Below are 24,662 nucleotides of genomic sequence, written 5' to 3' on the forward strand. Positions count from 1 at the left end.
TTCAGTGAAAACGTGCCGAATATTGCCAACAATCGTCCTGCTTTGTCAGTGTTATATCAGTAAGCCAGTGAGCATTGTTAGCATGCTAATTGCAAAATAACTCCACACCATTGCAAAGGAGGTAAATACTGTGAGCAGCAAAAATAAAAACTGTCCTGTTCAAGGACACTTTTTTCCCCCTTTTATTCAGATTTGTTTTTTCGGTCAAATTTTTTGGCACATTGTCCTCATGAGTGAATGTTTCTAATCAATTTTAATTTGGTATTATTTACTGATTTTATTACATTTTATTTTTCTGTATCAAATGGTCAAAAATGTACCTTGAGTGTATTTTTTAGTTTGGATGTGAATTTTTTTTATTTTTTTTTAATTCAGGCAAATTGATGCACGTCAAGTCTTCTCTGTTACAAACAAAACAATGTTAATAAAGTTATACTTTATTATAAGTTGATCTATGTTACTTTTTTTCTTTATTAGAAAAAAAGGACACAATGTTAGGCAGATGCGTATTTATAATAGTAATTTTATAGACAAATGATACTATTTACAGTGGCGGCAGAGAGTTTGGGGGGGTGCGAAACATTTACGTCTTCCTTAGGGGGGGCGTGACAGAAAATAATTGAGAAGCACTGGTCTAGCGCTGTCAATGGCAGCCTATGAGTGATCTACAAAGGGTTCAGATCTTTTTTTTTTTTTTTTTTTTTACATAAATTTAAAAACAAGCAAAAACATACGGCCTATCTGACAATGTGCAAAAGGATCAGCTTGATAGAAGTCCAGTTTGTTCAGAATGGACTGTTCCTTCAGTTCATCCTCCTCTGGATCGTCTTCCATGTTGGATCGGTCCATCTAGGGAACATGTATTGGGATATTTTAGCTTAGTATTCCTTCAATTGTATTTATGAATGAAGAACAATGATAGAATCCATGCAATAACCTTTGGTGAGCTGCTGCTACTGTCATCTACTTCTTCTCTGGTATCTGCCAAATTATTGCAGAAGGGGGCGCTATTTGCGACCTGGATGCACAAACAAATACAAACATTACAAATAAAAATAGGTAATATACGTCGCTCTGATAAAGAAATACCGCATTAGCCCGAATATAAGACGGCCCTGATTATAAGACGACCCCCTCATTATCAAGACTTGTTTGAAAAAAGACTTTTTGAACACCAAAATAATTTTTACTCAAAAATTACAGTACATCTGAAACAAATGATTATAACAATATATTTCAGAGAAAAAGCATGTTTTTTTGCCTCATTCAAATCTTAATATCTGAACATTTAAATATGTATACTAAAGTTTTGAAATGTAAATAAACCAATCTATTGTGATAAAACAACAAAATATCAATAACTGCATTAACTTTCAAAGTGAAGTCTTAATTGTAACTGTAGTCTTGAAACAAATTTGAATAAGGAAAAACATTGCAATACAATAATGCAAACTGGTTAAACTTGTGTTGTGAGTAGTTGAGATCTGTCATGACAGAACATCGCTTCAATGATATCTGGCGCCATCTAGCGTCATGAATGGGTATAATGTCTAGACCGCGACTATAAGACGACCCTCACTTTTTCAGTCTTATTTCACTGCAAAAAACACCGTATTATATTCGGGCCAATACGGTAATAAAATAACTTTTTATTATATACTTTATGTATATAAAACTTTTTAATTCATTAGAGGCAGGACCAGAAAGCAACTTCAATACAGTGTCGGAGCGCAAAGTAGATAGTTTGATTTCTAATGTTTTGTCGGAAATGCACTTCAGTTCCTCTTTAAAAGAAACTGAAGCTGAAGACCCCCTAAAATAGACTGAACGACACCAATGGATATCACTATGTGGCATTTTTTGGTATGTGTCAATATGGATTTTGCGATGTGTCATTTTTTTTGCCATGTGTCAAAATGGATTTTGCCATGTGGCATTTTTTTTTTTTTTTTTTTGCCATGTGGCAAAATCGATTTTGCCATGTGACAAAACGGATTTTGCCATGTGGCATTTTTGGGGGTGATGTGGCAAAATGGATTTTGGTTTGTGGCATGTTTTTTGGGGCCATGTGGCCAAAATGGATTTTCAGTTTGTGGCATTTTTTTGCCATGTCTTGGCCATGTGGCAAAAAAATGCCACATGGCAGAATCCATTTTGCCGCATTGCAAAAAATATGCCAGATGGCAAAAATTAAAAAAAAAAAAAACAACACATGGCAAATACCACTTTTTCTTCTCATTATGAGTTAACTATTTAAAAATGTGACAAATTTGCGATTAATTATGAGCTAACTATTAAAAAATGGCAACAAAGTTGCAATTAATTGGAAGTTTATTACTACAAAGAAAGGCCACGCTCCAAAATCCAGTTCTCATTGAGTACGTACGTGCTGTGGTCGTAAGAGTGTGACAATATCTCGATACAGCGATATACCGCGATATTTTGCAACCCGATGGGTTATCGATATGCTCCCGCCAAGTATCGATACTTTTATTTGACATATTGGCCATACAATGGAGTATGGATGCTGTAAACTGCTCAATGTTTGTTGAGCAATTCCTTGGCGTTCCACTAGGGGCGCTCGGGAGTGGCGGTGAGGGTAAAGTGCGCACAAGTTGTCTAGAGAAGAAGAGAGGAAGCTCCAAGTGGGTTGAAAAAATAAAAAAGCTCAGTGAAAACGGTGGAGGGAAAAAATGAGAAAAATATTGCTACAAATCACACATGGGGACACAGTTTAGATTTTACACCAACAAGAAAGTAAGTAAGGTGAACAAGGACTTTGCTGTATGCAAGAATTGTCTAAGAAAAATAAGTTTCACTGGGAGCTGGTGACGTAGTGGACACCGGAGTTTGTGAGCTTCGCTTTCATCACTTGAGGTAAGAAAGTTTTGCAATGGAATTGACTTTTTAATTTACATGTATGATTTTGATGACATTTGGTGTTGAATGATATAAAATAAACCAGGACCCTAAACTGGATGAAAATGAATATCGAACAAGCCCACATGAATTTACAGATTTATATGAGAACCAATTTCCATCTAGTTTACTACACAAACTGTTATTACTGTCATTTTGTTACAATAAGCTATAAAAGTGGTTTGAATAGGTTCCAAGATATATAAAGTGATGTGCATGATAATTAATGTAGCCTACATATTAAAAATAGGGAATTATTGAATTTTTAATTTCTATACATTCAATTCATATTTTTTTTAATTCAATACTTCCAACACAAAAAAAATCAGGATTTCAACTCAAACGCTATGAAGTAGCTAATATTTTTTGTTTTATTTTGTTGTTTTTAAGGTGAGGAAGACTGTGACTGAGCAAATCTGACATCTTAAATGCTGAAGCAGATAGCGGAAGTGCTCAAACCAAGCAACAAAGGTCATATACGAAGAAAAGACCCACCAATTTGATCATTGCCCCACTCCAAGCTCAACTGCTGACACCTACGTCACTTTTTATTTATTTTTTTTTTTAAAGATTTAAAACTTTAAAGAAAGCGATATCAGTGGTCGTGGTTGGTTTCCTCTATATGTGCAGGGGCACAATTTGCAGTAGATTTATATTTTACAGCAATGTTGCACAGAAAAGATGTCACTGTTCAATAAATGACAAACAGTATTTTTTTCTATTTTTAAATATCTTTTTTTTTTCTTCGTTTCAACAGTTGTATCGTAGAATGTCATGTATCCAATTTCTGACCAATATATCGATAATCGCTGTATCGTGACATAATCGTTATCGTGAGCCTTGTATCGCGAATCGTATCATTTCGTGAGGTGCCCTGAGGTTCCCACTCCTCTGTGGTAGTGAGTGAAAAAATTGATTTCGATAACGGTAATTAACGGTGATAGACGTCAGTGGTACAGAAACATGATTACTCTCCTGACCTGCAAGATTTCTTCATTCACGGATATCACTATCGGATTTATGGATATCGGTAAAAAAGTCATTGTTGGACAACTCTAATAAATAAAATAAAAATATGCTACTAGACTCTGTTAGTTTGTTTGGTGGGTCAGCAGATTTGTAGGATTGAAGAAGAAATCCCCTCCCAAAAAAGGGCATTACCATGATGAGATCCGCATATGCAGGCAGCGACTGGCTCCTTCCCCATGGTCTCATTGGAAGCGGTTCATCCTCGGTGGTGTCAGCAGGAGATGTTGAGCCGTCCAGCTGGCTCTCCGGAGTGACCGCACCACCTGACACAGAACAAAGCGTGTGCTCTTCCTGCATGGACGACATTTGGGGTTGACCAATATGACACAATCATTCAAAACAAAACAACACTTAAACTAGGGCTGAAACTAACGAATATTTTTGTAATCGATTAATCGGATAAATGTAACTTTTTTCAATTACCTTCACAATTTAACTTGAAGGTGTTTTAGGCAATGACGACAAAATCGATTTCCTTCAAAAATAATACAATACAGCCTCCTGACTAATCTACAACTACTGTTTTAAGTACATAAAACTTGTTAATAATTGTTTGATAAAGCAGCAATTTTGCCATTAATCGAGTTAACTATTTTAAAACATGACAAATTTGCTAATCATTGTGAGTTAACTATTTTATAACATGACAAATTTGTGATTATTTGTGAGGTACCTATTTAAAAAATGCAATTACTTGCGATTAATCGTAAGTTCATTCTTTTTTTTTTTAATTTATTTTTTTTACCATGGTTATTTACAAACGGAATATGCGGCCAATTTGCAAATAATCATGAGTTTTAAAAAAGCAACGAATTTGCGATTAACCGTGAACTTTTTATTAAAAAACATGATGACAAGTTTTCGATTAATCGCAAGTTAACAAATAAAAATGGCAACAAAGTTGCAATTCATTTAACTATTGAAAAATGTGACAAATTTGGAGAGACAGCGACAACCAAAAGTGGTATTTGGCATGTGGAAAAATGGATTTTGCCGTGTGGCATTTTTTTTTTGCCCCATAGCCATAACATGGCAAAAAAAGCCACAAACCAAAATCCATTTTGGCCACATGGCCTAAAAAAATGCCACAAACCAAAATCCATTTTGCCACATACAAAAAAAATGCCGCATGGCAAAATCCATTTTGTCACATGGCAAATCAATTTTGCCACATGGCAAAAAAAGCTACGTGCAAAATCCATTTTGCCACATAGCAAAAAAAAAAAAAAAAAAAAAAAAAAAAAAAGCAACATGGCAAAGTCCATTTTGCCACATACAAAAAAAAAATGCCACATGGCAAAATCAATTTTGCCACATGGCAAATACCAATTTTCGTTCTCGGCCCTGCTGCAAATTTGTGATTATCATGAGTTAACTGTTTATATATGTGACAAATTTGCATTAAATGGCTAGTTAAAAATGTAGCAAAGCGGCAATATTGCGATTAATTGTGACTCAACTATTTGAAAACATGACAAATTTGCGATTAATCGCGAGTTAACTATTACAAAAATGCAATTACTTAAGATCAACTGTGAGTTTATTATCGAAAAAAGGCTGCAGGGCCAAGAATGAAAAGTGGTATTTGCCATGTGGCAAAATGGATTTTGCCATGTGGCATGTTGTTTTTTGCCATTGATTTTGCCATGTGTCATTTTTTTTTGCCTTGTGTCATTTTGCCGTGTGACAAAATGGATTTTGCCATGTGAAATTTTTTGGGGGTATGTGGTAAAATGGATTTTGGTTTGTGGCACTTTTTTTGGGCCATGTGGCAAAATTTTGCCATGTGACAATATGGATTTTGCTATGTGGCATTTTTTTGGTATGTGGCACAATGGATTTTGCCATGTGTCATTTTTTTTGCCATGTGTCAAAATGGATTTTGCCATGTGGCATTTTTTTCCCCCCTTGTGGCAAAATAGATTTTGCCATGTGACAAAACGGATTTTGCCATGTGAAAAAATGGATTTTGCCATGTGGCATGTTGTTTTTTGCCATTGATTTTGCCATGTGCCATTTTTTTTTGCCATGTGTCATTTTGCCGTGTGACAAAATGGATTTTGCCATGTGAATTTTTTGGGGGGTATGTGGTAAAATGGATTTTGGTTTGTGGCTTTTTTTTTGGCCATGTGGCCAAGATGGATTTTGGGTTGTGGCATTTTTTTTTACCATGTGGCAAAATTTTGCCATGTGACAATATGGATTTTGCCATGTGGCATTTTTTGGGTATGTGGCAAAATGGATTTTGCCATGTGTCATTTTTTTGTTGTTGTCATGTGTCAAAATGAATTTTGCCATGTGGCATTTTTTTTCCCCTTGTGGCAAAATAGATTTTGCCATGTGACAAAACAGATTTTGCCATGTGAAAAAATGGATTTTGCCATGTGGCATTTTTGGTGGGGATGTGGCCAAAATGGATTTTTAGTTTGTGGTATTTTTTTGCCATGTTTTGGCCATGTGGGAAAAAACCAATTTTGCGGCATTGCAAAAAAAAAAAAAATGCCACATGGCAACAACAACAACAAAAAACACATGGCAAATACCACTTTTTGTTCTCGCTATGAGTTAACTATTTAAAAATGTGACAAATTTGCGATTAATTATGAGTTAACTATTAAAAAAGGGCAACAAAGTTGCAATTAATTGCGAGTTTATTACTACAAAGAAAATCCATGCTCCAAAATCCAGTTTTCATTGAGTACGTACGTGCTGTGGTAGTGAGTGAAAAAATTGATTTCGATAACGGTAATTAACGGTGATAGACGTCAGTGGTACTGAAACATGATTACTCTCCTGACCTGCAAGATTTCTTCATAGGACTGTCTAATCGAGTCCTGGAGGGGACAGTTTCTCTCTCCAGCCTCCTCCATCTTCCTCTTGGCCAGTTTGACCTCCTCCTTGAGCTTTCGCAGCCTCCATCTGGCTCTGGCAAGCTCCTGTTCGTACTCTTCAACCTGGCTCTCTCTCTTAACCTCTTCGGCCTGCAGGGAAAGGATCTAAAGGACACATCAATGGTCAGCAAGACTCTTGTTTGCTGAGTAATTTCCATGATATGAATTACATGTAGTCCCCGGGTTACGACGTACTGAACTAACACGATTTCGACTTCACGAAGCACCGCCATTTTGTCTCCAGCCGTTTTTTTTTTTAGTCACATAAACAGTACCTTATTGTACCTCACGGAATCTTTTTTTTTACACTATTATATTAATATGACGTGTTCTGTCCTCACTGAACGTGAAGTTGTTCAGCTTGACAGACAGCAAACAAGGCAATTATGCTTTTTGAAGCTTTTTACTTCCTTGACTTTTGACAATTTGTAAAGCTGTATCACACATATGTTCAAAAAGACACACATTTTAACAATAAAACACTTGACACAAAACAATTGGTGTTCAAATATCCATCTAGTCTGATCAACATGTAAATTTAGTAGATTAAATTAGCCAAACACACGCACGCAGCGATCTAATGCCGGCTTTAGGTTGAAAAAGTACGAAAGCTGTACCGCATACAAAGAGGAAGGATTGTCTCGGGAGTGATTTGTTCGAGGATTCAAGGTAATTATTATATTTTTCGTACTGTGCATTCATTTTGAAACGTGAAAAAAAGTCAATGGGAGAAATTAGCCGCTACAGCATTGGTTTTCATACCTGTCAAGTTGTACGGTTTCGGCGTAATTTGTACAAGTGACAACTGATTTTAAATGGGTACGCCATACGTTCAAAATCTGTACGTTTTTTGTGCATTACGTTTTTTTTTCTCCGTTCGGATTTTGTCACCGTTTCGGCACCGAGACAATGTGCGTCCCCGTTACTACGTTGGTTGAATGACACTAGAAAAGTCAGAGACACTGAGAGAGAAGAGTGTTTTGACGCTGTAGCGAACGCGATGCTAGGCTAGGTGGCTTCAATATTTCCTGACTGTAGCCGACAGCCTACACTCGACGCCTAGATATCAAATGCTTATAGAACTACATGCAAAATGGCAGACGGCGGTGTTAATAAACAGCCACCATTTTGAAGCAGTAGACTTCTCAGAAAGGCTCTGTTGTAGTGAACCTTCCTCGCGAACTTAAGTAACTTTTTATCTAAAATACTCCTAAATCGGCAACATCTTGACTTGAATCGATCTTTAAATGATGAAACAGTTTTAACTTTAACATGTCAAAAGTAGACAGGAGGGAACTAATGCAAAAACGGTAGCAATTTTAACAACTTTAACAGTTGATTCACAACATTAAACGATTTCCAAACATAGCAAAGGTTACTATGTTTTTGTTGTTGTTTTTTTTTAAATGAAAAAGATGAAAAAAAGTCTGCCTTTGGTTTGACCAACCTGTTGGCTTTCTTCATAGCAGAGTTGTCTGGTGACTTTGATTTGCTGAATAAGCTTTTCTTTATGCTTCTCCAATTTGACCAGCGTCTCCTCCAACTCATTTCGGTCTGACTGCTGTTCCTGCAGTTCCAGGTTCTCCACCGTTACCGCATTCTCAAGTTCCTGCAAATGGAAATTTGGAGCCTTTTGGAATCGTCACATTAAATAAGAAAATATTTATTGAAAAGGACATATGAAGGTTTGGCTATGACTAGATTTTAAAATGATATTGATTGACATCGCCATTGGTATTTCATAATTGGTTTTGGGCCAATATGCATGTTGCCCTCAAAGTGAATGTAGAAGCCCTTTGCCTTTTTACAAGGGCTGGTCACAGCATAGCACAGCAGTTATGCTCATTGCCCATTAGAGGTCTCTAAACTAAGCCTTATCAATAATAAAGAATCCAGTGGGGCATCCTAAACAATTACCATAATTTTTGGACTATAAGGCCCATCTGACTATAAGCCGCCACCCACCAAATTTGACATGAAAACGACATTTGTTCATAGATAAGCCGAACTGGACTATAAACCGCAGCTGTCCTCACTGTATTGTGGAATATTTACACCAAAGGATATTAACTGGTAACACTTTATTTGACAGAAGCATCATAATACTGCCATAAAACCAAATGAACCACCATGAAGCACTACCAGCACTATGGTTGCAAAGCTTCATTGCTTCAAGAAGCTTCATTTGCTCCCTTAGCGAAAACAGTCAACCTCTGCTGCCACCTTCTGTCAACACTGTTGTCGTCTAACATGCCTCCTACCATGCGTTGCATCACTACAGACGTAAATAACACTAAAATTCATGTTCTGTGCTAATTATTTCTTCAGTTACGGTTCCAGTTGTTTCATTAATTGCTAGTTATGCTATTAGGTAATATTTTATTTGACGGCGGCATCAAAAGACTGTCATAAGGCCAAAATGAACCACCATGACGCTTTGAACCAATTGGTTGCAAAGCTTCATTGTTTCAAGACACTTCACTTGGCCATCACTGCTGCCTTGGGGTTGACAGTTAACCTTTGCTGCCACCTGCTGTCAAAACTGTTGTCGTTCAACATGCCTCCTAGCATGCATTGCAGCGCTACAGATGTAAATAACAATCAAAATTCATGTTCTGCGCCGATTATTTCTTCAGTTACTGTTCCAGTTGTTTCATTAATTGCTAGTTATGCTATTTGGTAACACTTTTTTTTGACCAAATGAACCACCATCAAGCTTTGAGCCAATTGGTTGCAAAGCTTCATTGCTTCAAGAAGCTTAATTTGGACATCACTGCTCCCTTGGGGGAGACAGTCAACCTCTGCTGCCACTTGCTTTCAACACTGTTGTCATCCAACATGCCTCCTAGCATGCATTACATCACTACAGATGTAAATAGCAATTAAAATTCATGTTCTATGCTAATTATTTCTTCAGTTACTGTTCCAGTTGTTTCATTAATGCTAGTTATGGTATTTGGCAACACTTTATTCATAAGCGGCATCATAAGACTGTCATAAGACCAAATGAACCACCATGACGCTTTGAACCAATTGGTTGCAAAGCTTTATTGTGTCAAGATGCTTCACTTTTCCATTACTGCTGCCTTGGGGGTGACAGTTAACCTCTGCTGACATCTGCTGTCAACACGGCTGCCGTCCAACATGCCTCCTAGCATGCATTGCATCACTACAGATTTAAATAACAATCTGAATTCATGTCCTGTGGAAATTATTTCTTCACTTACTGCTCCAGTTGTTTCATTAATTGCTAGTTATGGTATTTGGTAACACTTTATTTGACAGCGTCATCATAAGACGGTCATAAGCCCAAATGAACCACCATGAAGCTTTGAACCAATTGGTTGCAAAGCTTCATTGCTTCAAGAAGCTTCGTTTGGCCATGACTGCTCCCTTGGGGGAGACAGTCAACCTCTGCCGCCACTTGCTGTCAATACTGTTGCTGTCCAATATGCCTCCTAGCATGCATTGCAGCGCTACAGATGTAAATAACGATCAAAATTTATGTTCTGTGCCAATTATTTCTTCAGTTACTGTTCCAGTTGTTTCATTAATTGCTAGTTATGCTATTTGGTAGCACTTTATTTGACAGCGTCATCATAAGACTGTCATAAGACCAAATAAACGACAAAGAACCTTTGTACCAATTGGTTGCAAAGCTTCATTGCTTCAAGAAGCTTCATTTGGCCAATTAGTGCCCCCTTGGGGGAGACTGCTGTCAACACCGTTGTCGTCCAACATGCTTCCTAGCATGCATTGCATCACTACAGCTGTATTTTACAAGCAAAATGAATGTTCTGCGCTAATTATTTCTTCAGTTACTGCTGCAGTTGTGTCATCAATTGCTAGTTATGATATTTGGTAACACTTTCTTTGACAGCGGGATCATAACACTGTCATAAGACCAAATGGACCACCATGAAGCTTTGAACCAATTTGTTGCAAAGCTTCATTGCTTCAAGAAGCTTCATTTGGCCAGCAGTGGTCCCTTGGGGGAGACAGTTAACCTCTGCTGTCAACAATGTTGTCGTCCAACACGCCTCTTAGCATGCATTGAATCAATACAAATGTAAATAACAATCAAAATTCATGTTCTGTGCTAATTATTTCTTCAGTTACTTCTCCGATTGTTTCATTAATGCTAGTTATGGTATTTGGTAACACATTATTTGTCCGCGGCATCATAAGACGGTCATAAGACCATTTGGGGAGACAATCAACCTCTGCTGCCACCTGCTGTCAACACTGTTGTCATCTAATATGCCTCTTAGCATGCATTACACCGCTACAGATGTAAATAACAATAAAAATCCCTGTTCTGTGCTAAAATTTCTTCAGTTACTGTTCTAGTTGTTTCATTAATTGCTAGTTATGCTATTTGGTAACACTAAATAAAGTGTTACTTATGAACACAAACAAATCAACATGTAAGCCGCACTGGACAATAAGGATTAAAAAATGAGGGAAAAACATAGCAGCTTATTGTCCGAAAATTTCGGTAGCCGTAATATGTTAGCCTCCCGCTTCAAATGGATTGGACGTCTACTCGTAATAAACTCATTGATGGGAACGTGCATCTTGGCCCGAGGAGGAAGGATTTGCAGATTTTTCTCAATACGTACAACCACGTCACTTGACATCATACCCTCAGACAAGAGCATCATGGGAAATGAAGTCAACTAAAAATGCTACCCGTGCGGCAAAAAATGAGACAAAATGAACAATTAATAGCATGCAAAAAAGGAACATGCAAAAACAACACACACACACCAGCGCAAGGTGCTGCGGTCTTCTTACTCTGATCTCAGATGCCTTGCTGAGGACCCTCTCATCCGTTTCCACGACGTCCCCGTCCCTGGGAGACGACCAGCAGAGGAGACAAGAGTGTTTGAGCAGGGAAGAGAGGGAGCAGTCTTTCTTCCAGTTAGCCTTCCCTACATCGTGAGCTCCTTCCCACGAGCCCTCTAATTTCTCCTGCTGCACTGCTGGCTCCTCCATTGCTGGCAGTAGCTACACTGCAGAGGAGGCGGAGTTACATCTGCGAACGTGACGGAACGCGTGCGCCCGCGCTCGTCAAAGCCAGGAGCCACACTGCACCAATGTGAGACGGAAGAGGGGGAGAAATGGGAAGGAGCCTAGATAGAGTGGGCGTTGCCATTGTTTTCTTTCGATTCAATCTCACTTTATCACAATCCTTCTGTTGTCACACCTACCCCCCTCCATTACTAGCTGCTGCAGTGCTCAGCATAAGAACAGTCATTCATAAAAAGCCCAGGGTAAGGCTGTTTTAATTTTTTTACCTGTACTATATACAGTGTATCAGAAAAGTGAGTACACCCCTCACATTTCTGCAGATATTTAAGTATATCTTTTCATGGGACAACACTGACAAAATGACAAGGGCTGTCAAAAATATTGCGTTAACGGGCGGTAATTATGTTTTTTAATTAATCACGTTAAAATATTTTACGCAATTAACGCACACGCCCCGCTCAAACAGATTAAAATGACAGTACAGTGTAATGTCAGCTTGTTACTTGCTTTTTGGTGTTTGACGCCCTCTGCTGGCGCTTGGGTCCAGCTGATTTTATGGGTTAGTACCATGAGTGAGCATGGTGTAATTATTGACATCAAAAATGGGGAGCTAATAGTTTATTTTTTGATTAATATTTTTGATTGATTTTGATATAAAATTACTATAACATTTATCTTTTAAGAACTACAAGTCTTTCTATCCATGGATCGCTTTAAGAGAATGTTAATAATGTTAATGCCATCTTGTCTATTTATTGTTATAATAAACAGATACAGTACTTATGTACCGTATGTTGAATGTATATATCCGTCTTGTGTCTTATCTTTCCATTCTAACAATAATTTACAGAAAAATATGGCATATTTTATAGACGGTTTGAATTGCTAATTAATCTTTAAGCTGTAATTAACTCGATTAAAAATTTTAATCGTTTGACAGCCCTAAAAATGACACTTTGACCCAATGAAAAGTAGTCCGTGTGCAGCTTATATAATACATTTATTTTCCCCTCAAAATACAGCCATCAATATCTAAACCCCTGGCAACAAAAGTGAGTACACCCCTTTGAAACTACACCCCTAAATGTCCAAATTGAGTACTGCTTCATTTTCCCTCCAAAATGTCATGTTACTAACTAGTGTTACTAGGGCCAGGTGTGCATAGGGAGCAGGTGCGTTGAAATTTGTATTGCAGCTCTCACACTGGTCACTGAAAGTTCCTACATGGCACCGCATGGCAAAGAACTCTCTGAGGATCTTAAAATACCTATTGTTGCACCCAAATGAAGATGGCCAAGGCTACAAGGAGATTGCCAACACCCTGAAACTCAGCCGCAGCATAATGGCTAAGATCAACAAGGAGCAGGGCCCACACAGAACAGGCCTCGGGTTGGTTGTCCAAAGAAGCTGAGCGCACGTGCTGATCCAAATGCTTTCTTTGAAAGATTGTCGCAGGAGTGCTGTCAGCATTGCTGCAGAGATTGAAGAGGTGGGGGGGTCAGTCTGTTAGTGCTCAGACCATACGCCGCACTCTCCATCAAATTGGTGTGTCACCCCAGGAGGAAGCCTCTTCTGAAGACAGTACACAAGAAAGTCCATAAACAGTTTGCTGAAGACATGTCAACAAAGCACACGGATTGCAGGAACCATGTCCTATTGTCTGATGAGACAAGATTAATTTGTTTGGTTCCGATGGTCTTATGCACCGAACAGCAGCTCAGAATACCCCCCCATTTTGGAGTCCTTGGAGGGTGTGCTGGAGAGCGCCCCCTCTGGCGACTCCCTTGTTCTTCTGGAGGACTTCAACGCTCACGTGGGCAATGACAGTGGGACCTGGAGGGGCGTGATTAAGAGGAACGTCCCCCCCGATCAGAACCCGAGTGGTGTTCTGTTATTAGACTTCTGTGCTCGTCACGGCTTGTCCATAACGAACACCTTGTTCAAACATAGGGGTGTCCATATGTGGACTTGGCACCAGGACACCCTAGGCCGCAGTTCGATGATCGACTTTGCAATTTTGTCATCGGACTTGCGGCTGCATGTTTTGGACACTCGGGTGAAGAGAGGGGCGGAGCTGTCAACTGATCACCACCTGGTGGTGTGTTGGCTCCGATGGTAGGGGAAGATGCTGGCCAGCCCTGGTAGGCCCAAACGTATTGTGAGGGTCTGCTGGGAACGTCTGGCAGAATCCCTTGTCAGAAAGAGCTTTAACACACACCTCCGGCAGAACTTCTCCCTTGTCCCGGGGGAGTTTGGGGACATTGAGTCTGAGTGGGCCATGTTCCACATCTCCATTGTTCAGGCGGCCGATCGGAGCTGTGGCCGTAAGGTAGTTGGTGCCTGTCGTGGCGGCAATCCCTGAACCCGCTGGTGGACACCAGCGGTAAGGGATGCCCTCAAGCTGAAGAAGGAGGCCTACCGGGCCTTTTTGGCCTGTGGGACTCTGGAGGCAGCTGACAGGTACCGGCTGGCCAAGCGGACTGTAGCTTCGGCGGTCGCTGAGGCATAAACTCGGACATGGGAGGAGTTTGGCGAGGCCATGGAAAACAACTTCCGGACGGCTTTGAGGAAATTCTGGTCTACCATCCGGCGTCTGAGGAGAGGAAAGCAGTGCACCATTAACACTGTGTATAGTGAAGATGGGGTACTGCTGACCTTGACTCGTGACGTCGCGAGTCGGTGGGGAGAATACTTTGAAGACCTCCTCAATTCCACCGACACGCCTCCCTCGGAGGGAGCAGAGTCTGGGAACTCTGAGGTGGGCTCTCCAAGCTCTGGGGTTGAAGTCACTGAGGTTGTTGGAAAGCTCCTCGGTGGCAAGGCCCCGGGGGTCGATGAGATCTGCCCGGAGTTCCTAAAGGCTCTGGATGTTGTGGGGCTGTCGTGGCTGACACGCCTCTACAACATCGCGTGGACATCGGGGACAGTGCCTCGGGATTGGCAGACCGGGGTGGTGGTCCTCCTTTTTAATAAGGGGGACCGGAGGGTGTGTTCCAATTATAGAGGGATCACACTCCTCAGCCTCCCCGGTAAAGTCTATTCAGGGGTGCTGGAGAGGAGAGTCCGCCGGGAAGTTGAATCTCGGATTCAGGAGGAGCAGTATGGTTTTCGTCCTGGCCGTGGAGCAGTGGACCAGCTCTACACCCTCGGCAGGATCCTCGAGGGTGCATGGGAGTTCGCCCAACCAGTCTACATGTGTTTTGTGGATTTGGAGAAGGCGTTCGACCGTGTGCCTAGGAGACGCCTGTGGAGGGTGCTCCGGGAGTACGGGGTACCGAGCTCCTTGGTAAGGGCTGTTCGGTCCCTGCACGACCGGTGTCAGAGTCTGGTCCGCATTGACGGCAGTAAATTGAATTTGTTCCCAGTGAGGATTGGACTCCGCCAAGGCTGCCCTTTGTCACCAATTCTGTTCATAATTTTTATGGACAGAATTTCTAGGCGCAGCCAAAGCATTGAGAGTGTCCGGTTTGTTGGCCTCAGCATTGCATCTCTGCTTTTTGCAGATGATTTGGTGCTGTTGGCTTCATCAAGCCGTGACCTCCAACTCTCACTGGGGTGGTTCGCAGCCGAGTGTGAAGCTGTTGGGATGGCGAAGCTCTCGATTTACCGGTCAATCTACGTTCCTACCTTCACCTATGGTCACGAGCTGTGGGTCGTGACCGAAAGAACAAGATCCCGGATACAAGCGGCCGAAATGAGTTTCCTCCGCAGGGTGTCCGGGCTCTCCCTTGGAGATAGGGTGAGAAGCCCGGTCATCCGGGAGGGGCTTGGTGTCGAGCCGCTACTCCTCCGCGTGTCCCACCGGAGGGAGGCCCCGGGGTCGACCTAAGACACGCTGGAGAGACTATGTCACTCGGCTGGCCTGGGAACGCCTTTGAATCCCGCTGGAGGAGCTGGATGAAGTGGCTGGGGAGAGGAAAGTCTGGGCTTCCCTGCTAAAGCTGCTGCCCCCGCGACCCGACCCCGGACTAAGCGGAAGATAATGGATGGATGGATGTTGCTTCAAATCTAATTTTTTTGCAACATTAATTTTCCAAATGAGTTTATCGTTAGTAGACGTCCAATCCACTTGAACATTCATTCAATCTACGTCAACCTTCCTACTTCAAACGGATTGGACGTGTGGCGCCGTCAATGGCAACCAACGGGTTACCATAGTCGCTATCCAAACCCTTCACTGGTTATTATCAGTTCACATTAGATTGCAATGTGTAAATTGGACGTGTGTAGAAACAGTGGTGCCTCCAGAAATTTTTCACTGGGGTGGCCAGATGGGGCCACTTAAAATCTTGGGGTGGCCAAAACTAAAAGCCATAATTTCAGGTTTTCATTATATTATTGCAGTAAAAAAGGTCAGGGGAAAACTATCAGAAAGACTCAAGTACACGGCTTCTGATATACTTTGGTGTATTGGGTAATATTTGATGATACTCATGATTTAATGTGCATAGTCCATAACTGTCCAGTCAACATTTTGAGTTCCACAACAATTCTGTTTTATTGTGTTATGTATATATTACGCATAAGGTGTACTAGAGCAGTCAAACGATTCAAAATTTGAATCGAGTTAATCACAGCTTAAAAATTAATTAGTCGTAATTAATCGCAATTCAAACCATCTCTAAAATATGCCATATTTTTCTGTAAATTATTGTTGTAATGGAAAAATAAGACAAGATGATATATGAATTCAACATACTGTACATAAGTACTGTATTTGTTTATTATAACAATAAATCCACAAGATGGCATTATTAACATTCTTTCTGCGAAAGGGATCCACGGATAGAAAGACTTCTTAACAATTCTTAAAGGATAAATGTGAGTTTGTATATTGTGACTAAATATTGCCATCTCGTGTCTTTGTTGAACTTTCAGTAAATAATACTGTAGCGACTTAACTGTTCTGCCCAAATGCATGATGGGAAGTGGTGCAACCATGACTGTGTGTGGTGGCTGCAAATGCTAAATCTTCTCTTTGTTGGGTACACTACAGGGTGTTAAGAAAAAGATCAACTTCTGTCATTCTTCCCCACGTCGCTTCCCACAATATTTATAGTTGCTGTGGGAGAGATGACAAAGCTTTTGCCAATTAAAAGCATGGCCCCAATGAATGCTTTTATCTACTCCACTCACTTGACACTGCCTCTTATCTCTGTAAAGAAGTAAAACGGCGCCATTGTAGGCTGTTTGCGGCAATGCGTGAATAAGTCGAACTGTGAATGCGTTAATTGCGATATTTTCACGTAATTAATTTTAAAAATTAATTACCGCCTGTTAACGCGATAAATTTGACAGCCCTACATTTAACAAAACAAAATACAGTGGTACCTCGACATACGATCGCTTCGACACACGATCTTTTCGACATCCGACGTAAAATTTGACGCGCCATTTGTTTCTACATCCGACGACATGCTCGAAATACGACGACACGACAGCAACGCAAACGAACTCACGGCGGATTTTCTTGTGTGAGAAATCAACACAGGTTTCCAAAAAGTTGGTACAGTTGGTGAAACAAGGAAAAAAGTGATGCTTACCTTTGAAATGAAGATGCAAATTATAGAAAAATATGAGCGTGGGGTGCGCATCCGTGAGCTGGATCAACAATACAGCTCCACGGTCCTCTTCCGACCATCGTTCGCCAGTCTTTACAAGTTAAGGTGACAATTATTATAGTGGTAACATCGCCAAAGAAATCGCCAGCTTCGTCACGTTTTTATAATTTATTACAGAACTTATTCAACACAAAACGCCCATTGCCCTCTGCAGTTGACTGTGCTCTCAAGAAAACGAAAGTATTATCTCTACCGCACTGACCTATCTCACTGTGACGTCAGCCCCGCGGTGCATTCAGGTACAGCAAAAAGTGTCCGCCACATTAGAATCCAATTTGTTACATTATTAACGGAATCATTTTTATTTTATTATTATTATCAATATTATATTATTCTGATTTTTATAAATAACTTATTTATTTTTGCTATGTTTCATTGCCATTTATAATAATTGTACCAGCAGTATTTATTATGGATTTAGTGTAGGTTTTTGGGTGTGGAACGAATTAATGGAATTTTAATGTATTCCTATGGGAAAATCCTGCTCGACATACGACCATTTCGACTTACAAACAAGGTCTTGGAAGGAATTAACTTCGTATGTAGAGGTACCACTGTAAATGCATTCATTTGGGATGAAATGCATAATTGATGCTACAACAATCTAACGATATCCTGGCAAGCGGGGTGGCCAGTGGGGTGGCGAACCAATTTATAGGGGTGGCCGTGGCCACCCCTGGCCACCCGCTGGTGGCGCCACTGTGTAGAAATGACAACTTAAGTCCCAATCAAATGCAGTCCTCTAAATTTGACGTAAATCAATCGTGACGTAATATCCTACAGAGGAGAGAGACTTGGGTGTACCCTTCATCCTTTTGGTTTCTTGCAGTCGATGTCCTCAGGCAGTCCAGAACAAAACGCATCATTACTGCAGTGCTCGCGCTGTCATCCTCCGACCGTCGCTTCCCTTCAGCTGGAATGATGGCAAGGCGACCTCCGCTCCGACTCGCTGCTTTCCCTGCCACTACAACCGAAATACTTGGGACGCAGCGGCGACAAGTCCACCGAGAAAAACATCAACATCCTTTATGAACCTTCAAAATAATAGCTTTCGCCGAAGAGGCGTGTGACCAGGGTTGCCAGTTGAATAAAACCAGACCAAATGACAACCCCACGTTCAAGATGATGTTACAAAGATGTCACTTACAAAAAAATTATAACCAGAAAACAAAATCAACAGTGGATGACATGTTGTAGAGGAAACATTGCAGTTTTGCCGATAGCATCATGGGAGATGTAGTTCTTAGAAAAGGTTCAAAGTAGTATTATTATTTTCATTTCAATGAATAAACCCTTTCATGCACGAATTGTATATACTGTATTTTTCTTAAATAGCATATGGACATTGGAACTAATTGAGTTGTCTGTATTCTGTGCGGATTGTGTTTTGCTACTTGCAATTGTTTTGCATGACTCACGTATGGTTGGCAGGGGGAGCCAGTTGGCTAATTATTGATCATTTCTCATGGCATTTACTTTGTTTAATGCCATTGACGGGCATGTTTCCCCATTGATGCCAATGTTCTTGCTTTCCATTGACGCCTATGTAAGTCGATGCCATTGACAGCCATGGACGTCCAAAAATTTTCCCATTAATTTTCAATGGGGAAAAAACTAAATTTCCCCAAATCAACAGAAAATGACCAGATATCAACAGGACGTGTCCCCCAAACTTCCCCGCTTCCATTGACGGATATAGAGGGTGCTGCCATCGACGGACATGGAGGTCCAAATTTGCCATTCATTTCCAATGGCATTTCCTCTGTTTAATGCCATTGACGGGCATGTTTGTCCATTCTATAGATGCCAATGTACTTGGATGCCATTGACGGCTATGTGATATGAATAGGCCACGCCTCCCAAACGTTCCCAAATTACCTGATATCATTATCGCAGGCCCCATAAAATGTCCCCAAATAGACAGGAAGTGACCTAATATTGTCCCCAAACAAACCTAGGCTGGGGCTAAGATCTGTATCTCCACATGGCAAAGACCAGAAGTAATTTCTCGAAATTGCAGTTTCTAGTTATTGAGTGGTGATAAGGATTTCCAATATCGTATTCCATATTTAGCATTTTAATTTTTATCAATACAATTTTAATGTAGTCGTATGTATTCCTCCAATGCTTTACGTCTGCTAAATGTAAATTCAGACATCAAGGGGTTAAATGATTTGGACTGATGCAATTCCTTGCTCTGTCAATAACATACAGTGGTATGAAAAAGTATCTGAACCTTGTAGAATTTCTCACATTTCTGCATAAAATCTCCATCAAATGTTATCTGATCTTTGTCAAAATCATACAGATGAAAATACAGTGTCTGCTTTAACTAAAACCAACCCAACATTTATAGGTTTTCATATTTTAATGCGGATAGCATGCAAGCAATGACAGAAGGGGGGGTGGAATAAGTTTGTAAGGAGACTTAAAGAGCAATTGGAACCATTTTTTACCATACATTTAAAAAGTCAGGTGTGTGCCCAATCACTGATGAGTGGTTAAAAGCTGCCCTGCCCACTATAAAACACACACCTGGTAGTAGTAGGAGTAGCCGTTCACCAAAGATGATGCCAAGAGTTCAGCGCAGAATACTCAGAGAAGTAAAATAAGAACCCTAGAGTGTCAGCTAAAGACTTACAGAAATCACTGGCACAGTCCAATATCTCTGAGCACACATCAACTATATGGCCAAGAATGGTGTTCATTGGAGGACTCCTCGGAGAAGGCCACTGCTGTCTTAAAAAAACATTGTTGCTCGTTTAATATTTGCAAAAAGGCAGTTGAACACCCCACAGACGTTTTGGCAAAATATTTTGTGGACTGATGAAACCAAAGTTGAATTGTTTGGGAGTAACACACAACGTAATGTGTGGATGAAAAATGGAACAGCTCACCAATATCAACTCATCCCAACCGCGAAGCATGGTGGAGGGAGCGTCATGATTTGGGGCTGTTTTGCTGCCTCGGGGCCTGGACAACTTGCAATTATTAATGGAAGAATGATTTCAAAAGTTTTGCTGGCTGTTTTGCAGGAAAACCTGAGGCTGTCTGTCAGACACAAGACAATGATCAAAAACATAAGACTTAAATCAACTTCAGAATGGTTTCAGAAGAACAAAATACAAGTTCTGGAGTGGCCAAGTCAAAGTCCAGACTTGAACCCCATTGAGAAGCTGTGGCATGACCTAAAGATAGCGATTCATTTCAGACATCCCAGGAATCTGACTGAACTACAGCAGATTTGTAGAGAAGAATGGGTCAAGATTAGTCCTGATTGATGTGCCAGACTGATCTGAAGCGACAGGAAGCGTTTGTTTGAAGTTATTGCTGCCAAAGGGGGGCCCACAAAATATTAAATGTGATTGTTCACTTACTTAATTTTCACCCTTATGTCATTGTTTACATACTATCCTCATTAAAATATGAAAACCTATAAAAGTTTGGGTGGTTTTAGTTTAAGACACTTTTTTTTTCCATCTGTGTGATTTTGACAAAGATCACATTTGATGGGGATTTTATGCAGAAATGTAAGAAATTCCAAAAGGTTCAGATACTTTTGCATACTAGATGTTCTATGACAGTACACGGCTTTTGAAATGTGTAAGGAAAGGACAAATGGAACAGGACTAGGGCAGTGCGGTGTGAGTAGCTGTGCATAATTACAAGTAGAAAGTGAGAATGAGAGGAAGTGAACCAAATCTCAAGGGTTGCATTTAGCAGTTAGGCAATGGCCCCACACTAAGCAACTAAATCCCTTTGAAGAGTCTGTGGAGACCTGCTGGTAAAAAACAAGGGTGTAGACCAGTGGTTCTTAAGGTACCGAACCCCATGACTTTCACATGTGCCTAAGCTTTTTTTTTTTTTTTTTTTTTTTAAAATACAAAACCGATATAGCTTAGGGTGACCATATTTTGATTTCCAAAAAAGAGGACACTCAGCCCGGCCTGAAGATGCTTGAATTTTACTCCAAGTTCACTCCAAGATGTCTATATCACTTTAATATATTTAAAGTGTGCCCCCTCACTCTGGATGGAAAAATGCAGTTTGAAAAAAAATAAATAAATAATGACTTCTAAAAAAAAAAAAATATATATATATATATATATATATATATATATATATATATATATATATATATATATATATATATATATATATACACAGTAAAAAAAAAAATTAAAAAAAAAAAAAAATATATATATATATATATATATATACATATATATATATACATATATATATATATATACAGTATATATGTATACGTATAATATATAATGCAGACCCATAGAAATGTAGTCCAGTCAATACAAATACACAGAGTAGGCTATGTGCCAAGTAAACATTTTTATAAATTACTATCACGACAATTGTCCTTGACAAATTGATATTATCATTCAATGTTCTAGATTGCACACAAACAAAAACCGAAATAAACTGACAAACTATTCAACCAGCATGTTTCCAAACGTAGCAGTTAAAAACTACGTTTCCCATAATGCCTAGCGCGGTTTAGCTTACAGATAGCTGTGGCAAAAATCAAACTTTGCTATAAAAGTTTACAATCATCGGCAGCGCAACGATGCGATACCAAACGGGATTTTACAGTCAAAGCTCCGACAGAAGTCAACAGTTGCCATTATATACGTATTTATCGTAAAAAACGTAATAATTGGGCAGGCGTTGTGGCCAAATCGTCAACCCAGTAGATGGCGGTAATGCCCCATGATAGGGGTAAACTGCCAACAAAAACAAGAACTACTCCTTCCCTCCCTTCTACTCGGAGCCATGTCATCGCAGGCAGGCGCTGCCACCCAGCGGCCGGAGGGATTCTCTTCAAATTGGTCCCGTGAAAAATCATGAAAACCGGACATTTTTATGAATTTATAAAACCCGCCCGGACCACGAAGATAGTAGGTGAAAGTAGGACTTGTCCGGGCAAAAGAGGACGTTTGGGCACCCTAATATAGCTAAGCTAGAAAGCTAATACCTAAGTTAGTGGTTGAACATGTGCAATCACCAAAGCCTTCAGAAGCAAAGCAAAGCAAATGGCCGTCTCTAAGGTGCTAGTCCAGTGGTTCTTAACCTTGCTAAAGGTACCGAACGCTACAAGTTTCACATTGATTGAACCCAAGTTGAGAACCACTGTGGTAGTCACATGATGTGTTCGGAAAATAATTTTGACCTATTTTTTTTTGTTCATTTCATTCATTTTTGTCGTTAATTTTATTGCTTTACAACTTTTATAGACAACATTTTACCAGCAGTCTTAATTTTAAATTCATATATAGGAAAGTCAAATACATGCAATGACATTTTCGGCCACCAGGGCCCCCATAACTTAATCTCCGCATATGTACTAAACCCCAGTGAGTTTCACATGCAAATTCATCAAACCCTTCAGAATTGAGTAATAAATTTGTTTTTGTTTCCAAATTCATAACCCATATAGCTAAGCTAGCAAGCTAACATCTAAGTTACTGGTTCTTAACCTTGCTAAAGGTACTAAACCCAATGAGTTTCACATGCGTATTCAGCAAACCCAAAATAATTGAGGAACAATCTTTTTTTTTTTTTTTTTTCAAATTCGAAATCCATAAAGCTAAGCTAGCAAGCTAATATCTAATTGAATTCCCATTGATTTTTTTCCCGAAACAGTCAAAATGGATTGGACGTCTTTACCGTCCATGGCAGCAACGGAGTTAAAAATGAAGTGAACTGAAAATGCCCCCCAAAAATAGGGTGGGGGGGGTGGAGGAGGAATTGAGGCAACAGTCAAGCTCCACCCCATGGTGGCTCCTTGGGCTCCGGCGTGGGTCGGTGGTGGTTCGACGGTGTGTCGCTTACTCCGGGTGGAGACCCTGTCCTGCCGCGGGTATAGTAGGCCGTGGGGGTCTAGCGGTGTGCCGTGTCAGTTGGAGGCTTGCTGCAGTTGCTGGTCAGCCGGGTGGGTGGGCGATGGTGCGTCCCCTCATCCTTTCCCTGAAGGCCAGTTAATGGGGGCGCAGGAGGTCCGGAGGACTACCCTGGGTCCCAGGAGGACGACGGCGGCCTCCTTGCTGGAGCTGTGGGAGGAGGGGCTGGCTGCACTGGCCAACCCCCCCAATTGGCTGGGGAGGGGCCGTCGCACAGCATTTCCACTTGTCTGCAGGACTACCACACGCCTGATGGGATTCACGCATGACTGGGTCCAATTAGACACACTCAAGTTGAGAAACTTTCGGTGAAGAATTAGCGATCAGGCAGCCAAGAATAGGATGTCAACATATCCACAATTACAAGTGAATCACACAATACCGGGTTCTACACCTTACATTGCCGATTTGTGTACACTCCAACCCATCCAACCACATTTTTTCCCCCGACGTGGTGTCAACCGGAAATACAATTAGCTAACGATAGCACTAACATATTCATAGTTAGTGTAGGTGTTCAATGTATTTCTTGTTGTTGTTGTTCCCATTCTCCATGTCAAGCAGCTGAACAGGACAGGTTAAAAAAAATACATCTATACAGGAAGACAGCACAAATGAACGAATGTTCATTTGCCCGATCCCAGTCAAAATGGATTGGACGTCAAGCGCCGTCAATGCCAGCCAGTGAGTTATAGCTGGCTCAAAATAAACTGGTCCAGGCCACATAAGATCAAATTTCCCAGGTTAAGAACCATTGGTTTTGACAAACCAGAATGAGAAATGGATGAAGTGATTAACAAGCCATTTGTAACTATTGTCACATACTTGCTATACAATTTCATTTTTGAAGTAAATGAATGAAAAACTGCCCGTTTGCCAACATTTTTCTTTCCCGGCCTACGGAGGCATGCTTTCTGACTGATGGTGAAGAAACAGGGGAGCATTGGTTGATGTTGGGCTAACTGATCCTCTGTGAAGTCACAATCCTGGAAATGGTCGAGGAGCAGATTCATTGGGAGAAGAAATGGATGTTGCGGGTGATGTATTGTAGAAGGCTGGGACTGCTGAAAGATTTCTCTGTAGAAGCTGCGTGATGACCGCGATGTCTGCTGACATGCGTAATTCCAACCTGGAACAGAAATAGCCGTAAATAAAATAGGAGTTGAATGATGAGGAGAAATCCTCAACTCAAGCATATCAGTGATCATTTGATCTCTATCATTGTTCCTGCCTTCGACGGGGGGTGAACG

The 24,662-nt window shown here is 40.5% G+C and overlaps 2 protein-coding genes across 2 annotated transcripts in view; both read right to left on the reverse strand.

Annotated features, from left to right (window-relative positions):
• The window catches only part of LOC130930390 (uncharacterized), a 31,631-nt gene extending 13,125 nt beyond the window's left edge, over positions 1-18,506 (reverse strand). The window contains exons 1-7 of the mRNA XM_057858313.1: positions 18,299-18,506; positions 11,610-11,694; positions 8,287-8,448; positions 6,747-6,944; positions 4,081-4,239; positions 938-1,018; positions 735-849 (exon numbers count right to left, since the gene is read on the reverse strand). Coding sequence (XP_057714296.1) covers positions 735-849; positions 938-1,018; positions 4,081-4,239; positions 6,747-6,944; positions 8,287-8,448; positions 11,610-11,694; positions 18,299-18,360 — 862 coding nt within the window. The 5' untranslated portion in view covers positions 18,361-18,506. The remainder of the gene's footprint in view (positions 1-734; positions 850-937; positions 1,019-4,080; positions 4,240-6,746; positions 6,945-8,286; positions 8,449-11,609; positions 11,695-18,298) is intronic.
• A 4,174-nt stretch (positions 18,507-22,680) lies between these two features.
• Positions 22,681-24,662, reverse strand: part of LOC130930380 (potassium voltage-gated channel subfamily H member 6-like) — a 71,441-nt gene continuing 69,459 nt past the window's right edge. The window contains exon 22 of the mRNA XM_057858295.1: positions 22,681-24,541. Coding sequence (XP_057714278.1) covers positions 24,391-24,541 — 151 coding nt within the window. The 3' untranslated portion in view covers positions 22,681-24,390. The remainder of the gene's footprint in view (positions 24,542-24,662) is intronic.

Source organism: Corythoichthys intestinalis, chromosome 14 (assembly GCF_030265065.1).
Source record: "Corythoichthys intestinalis isolate RoL2023-P3 chromosome 14, ASM3026506v1, whole genome shotgun sequence".
Taxonomy (NCBI): domain Eukaryota; kingdom Metazoa; phylum Chordata; class Actinopteri; order Syngnathiformes; family Syngnathidae; genus Corythoichthys; species Corythoichthys intestinalis.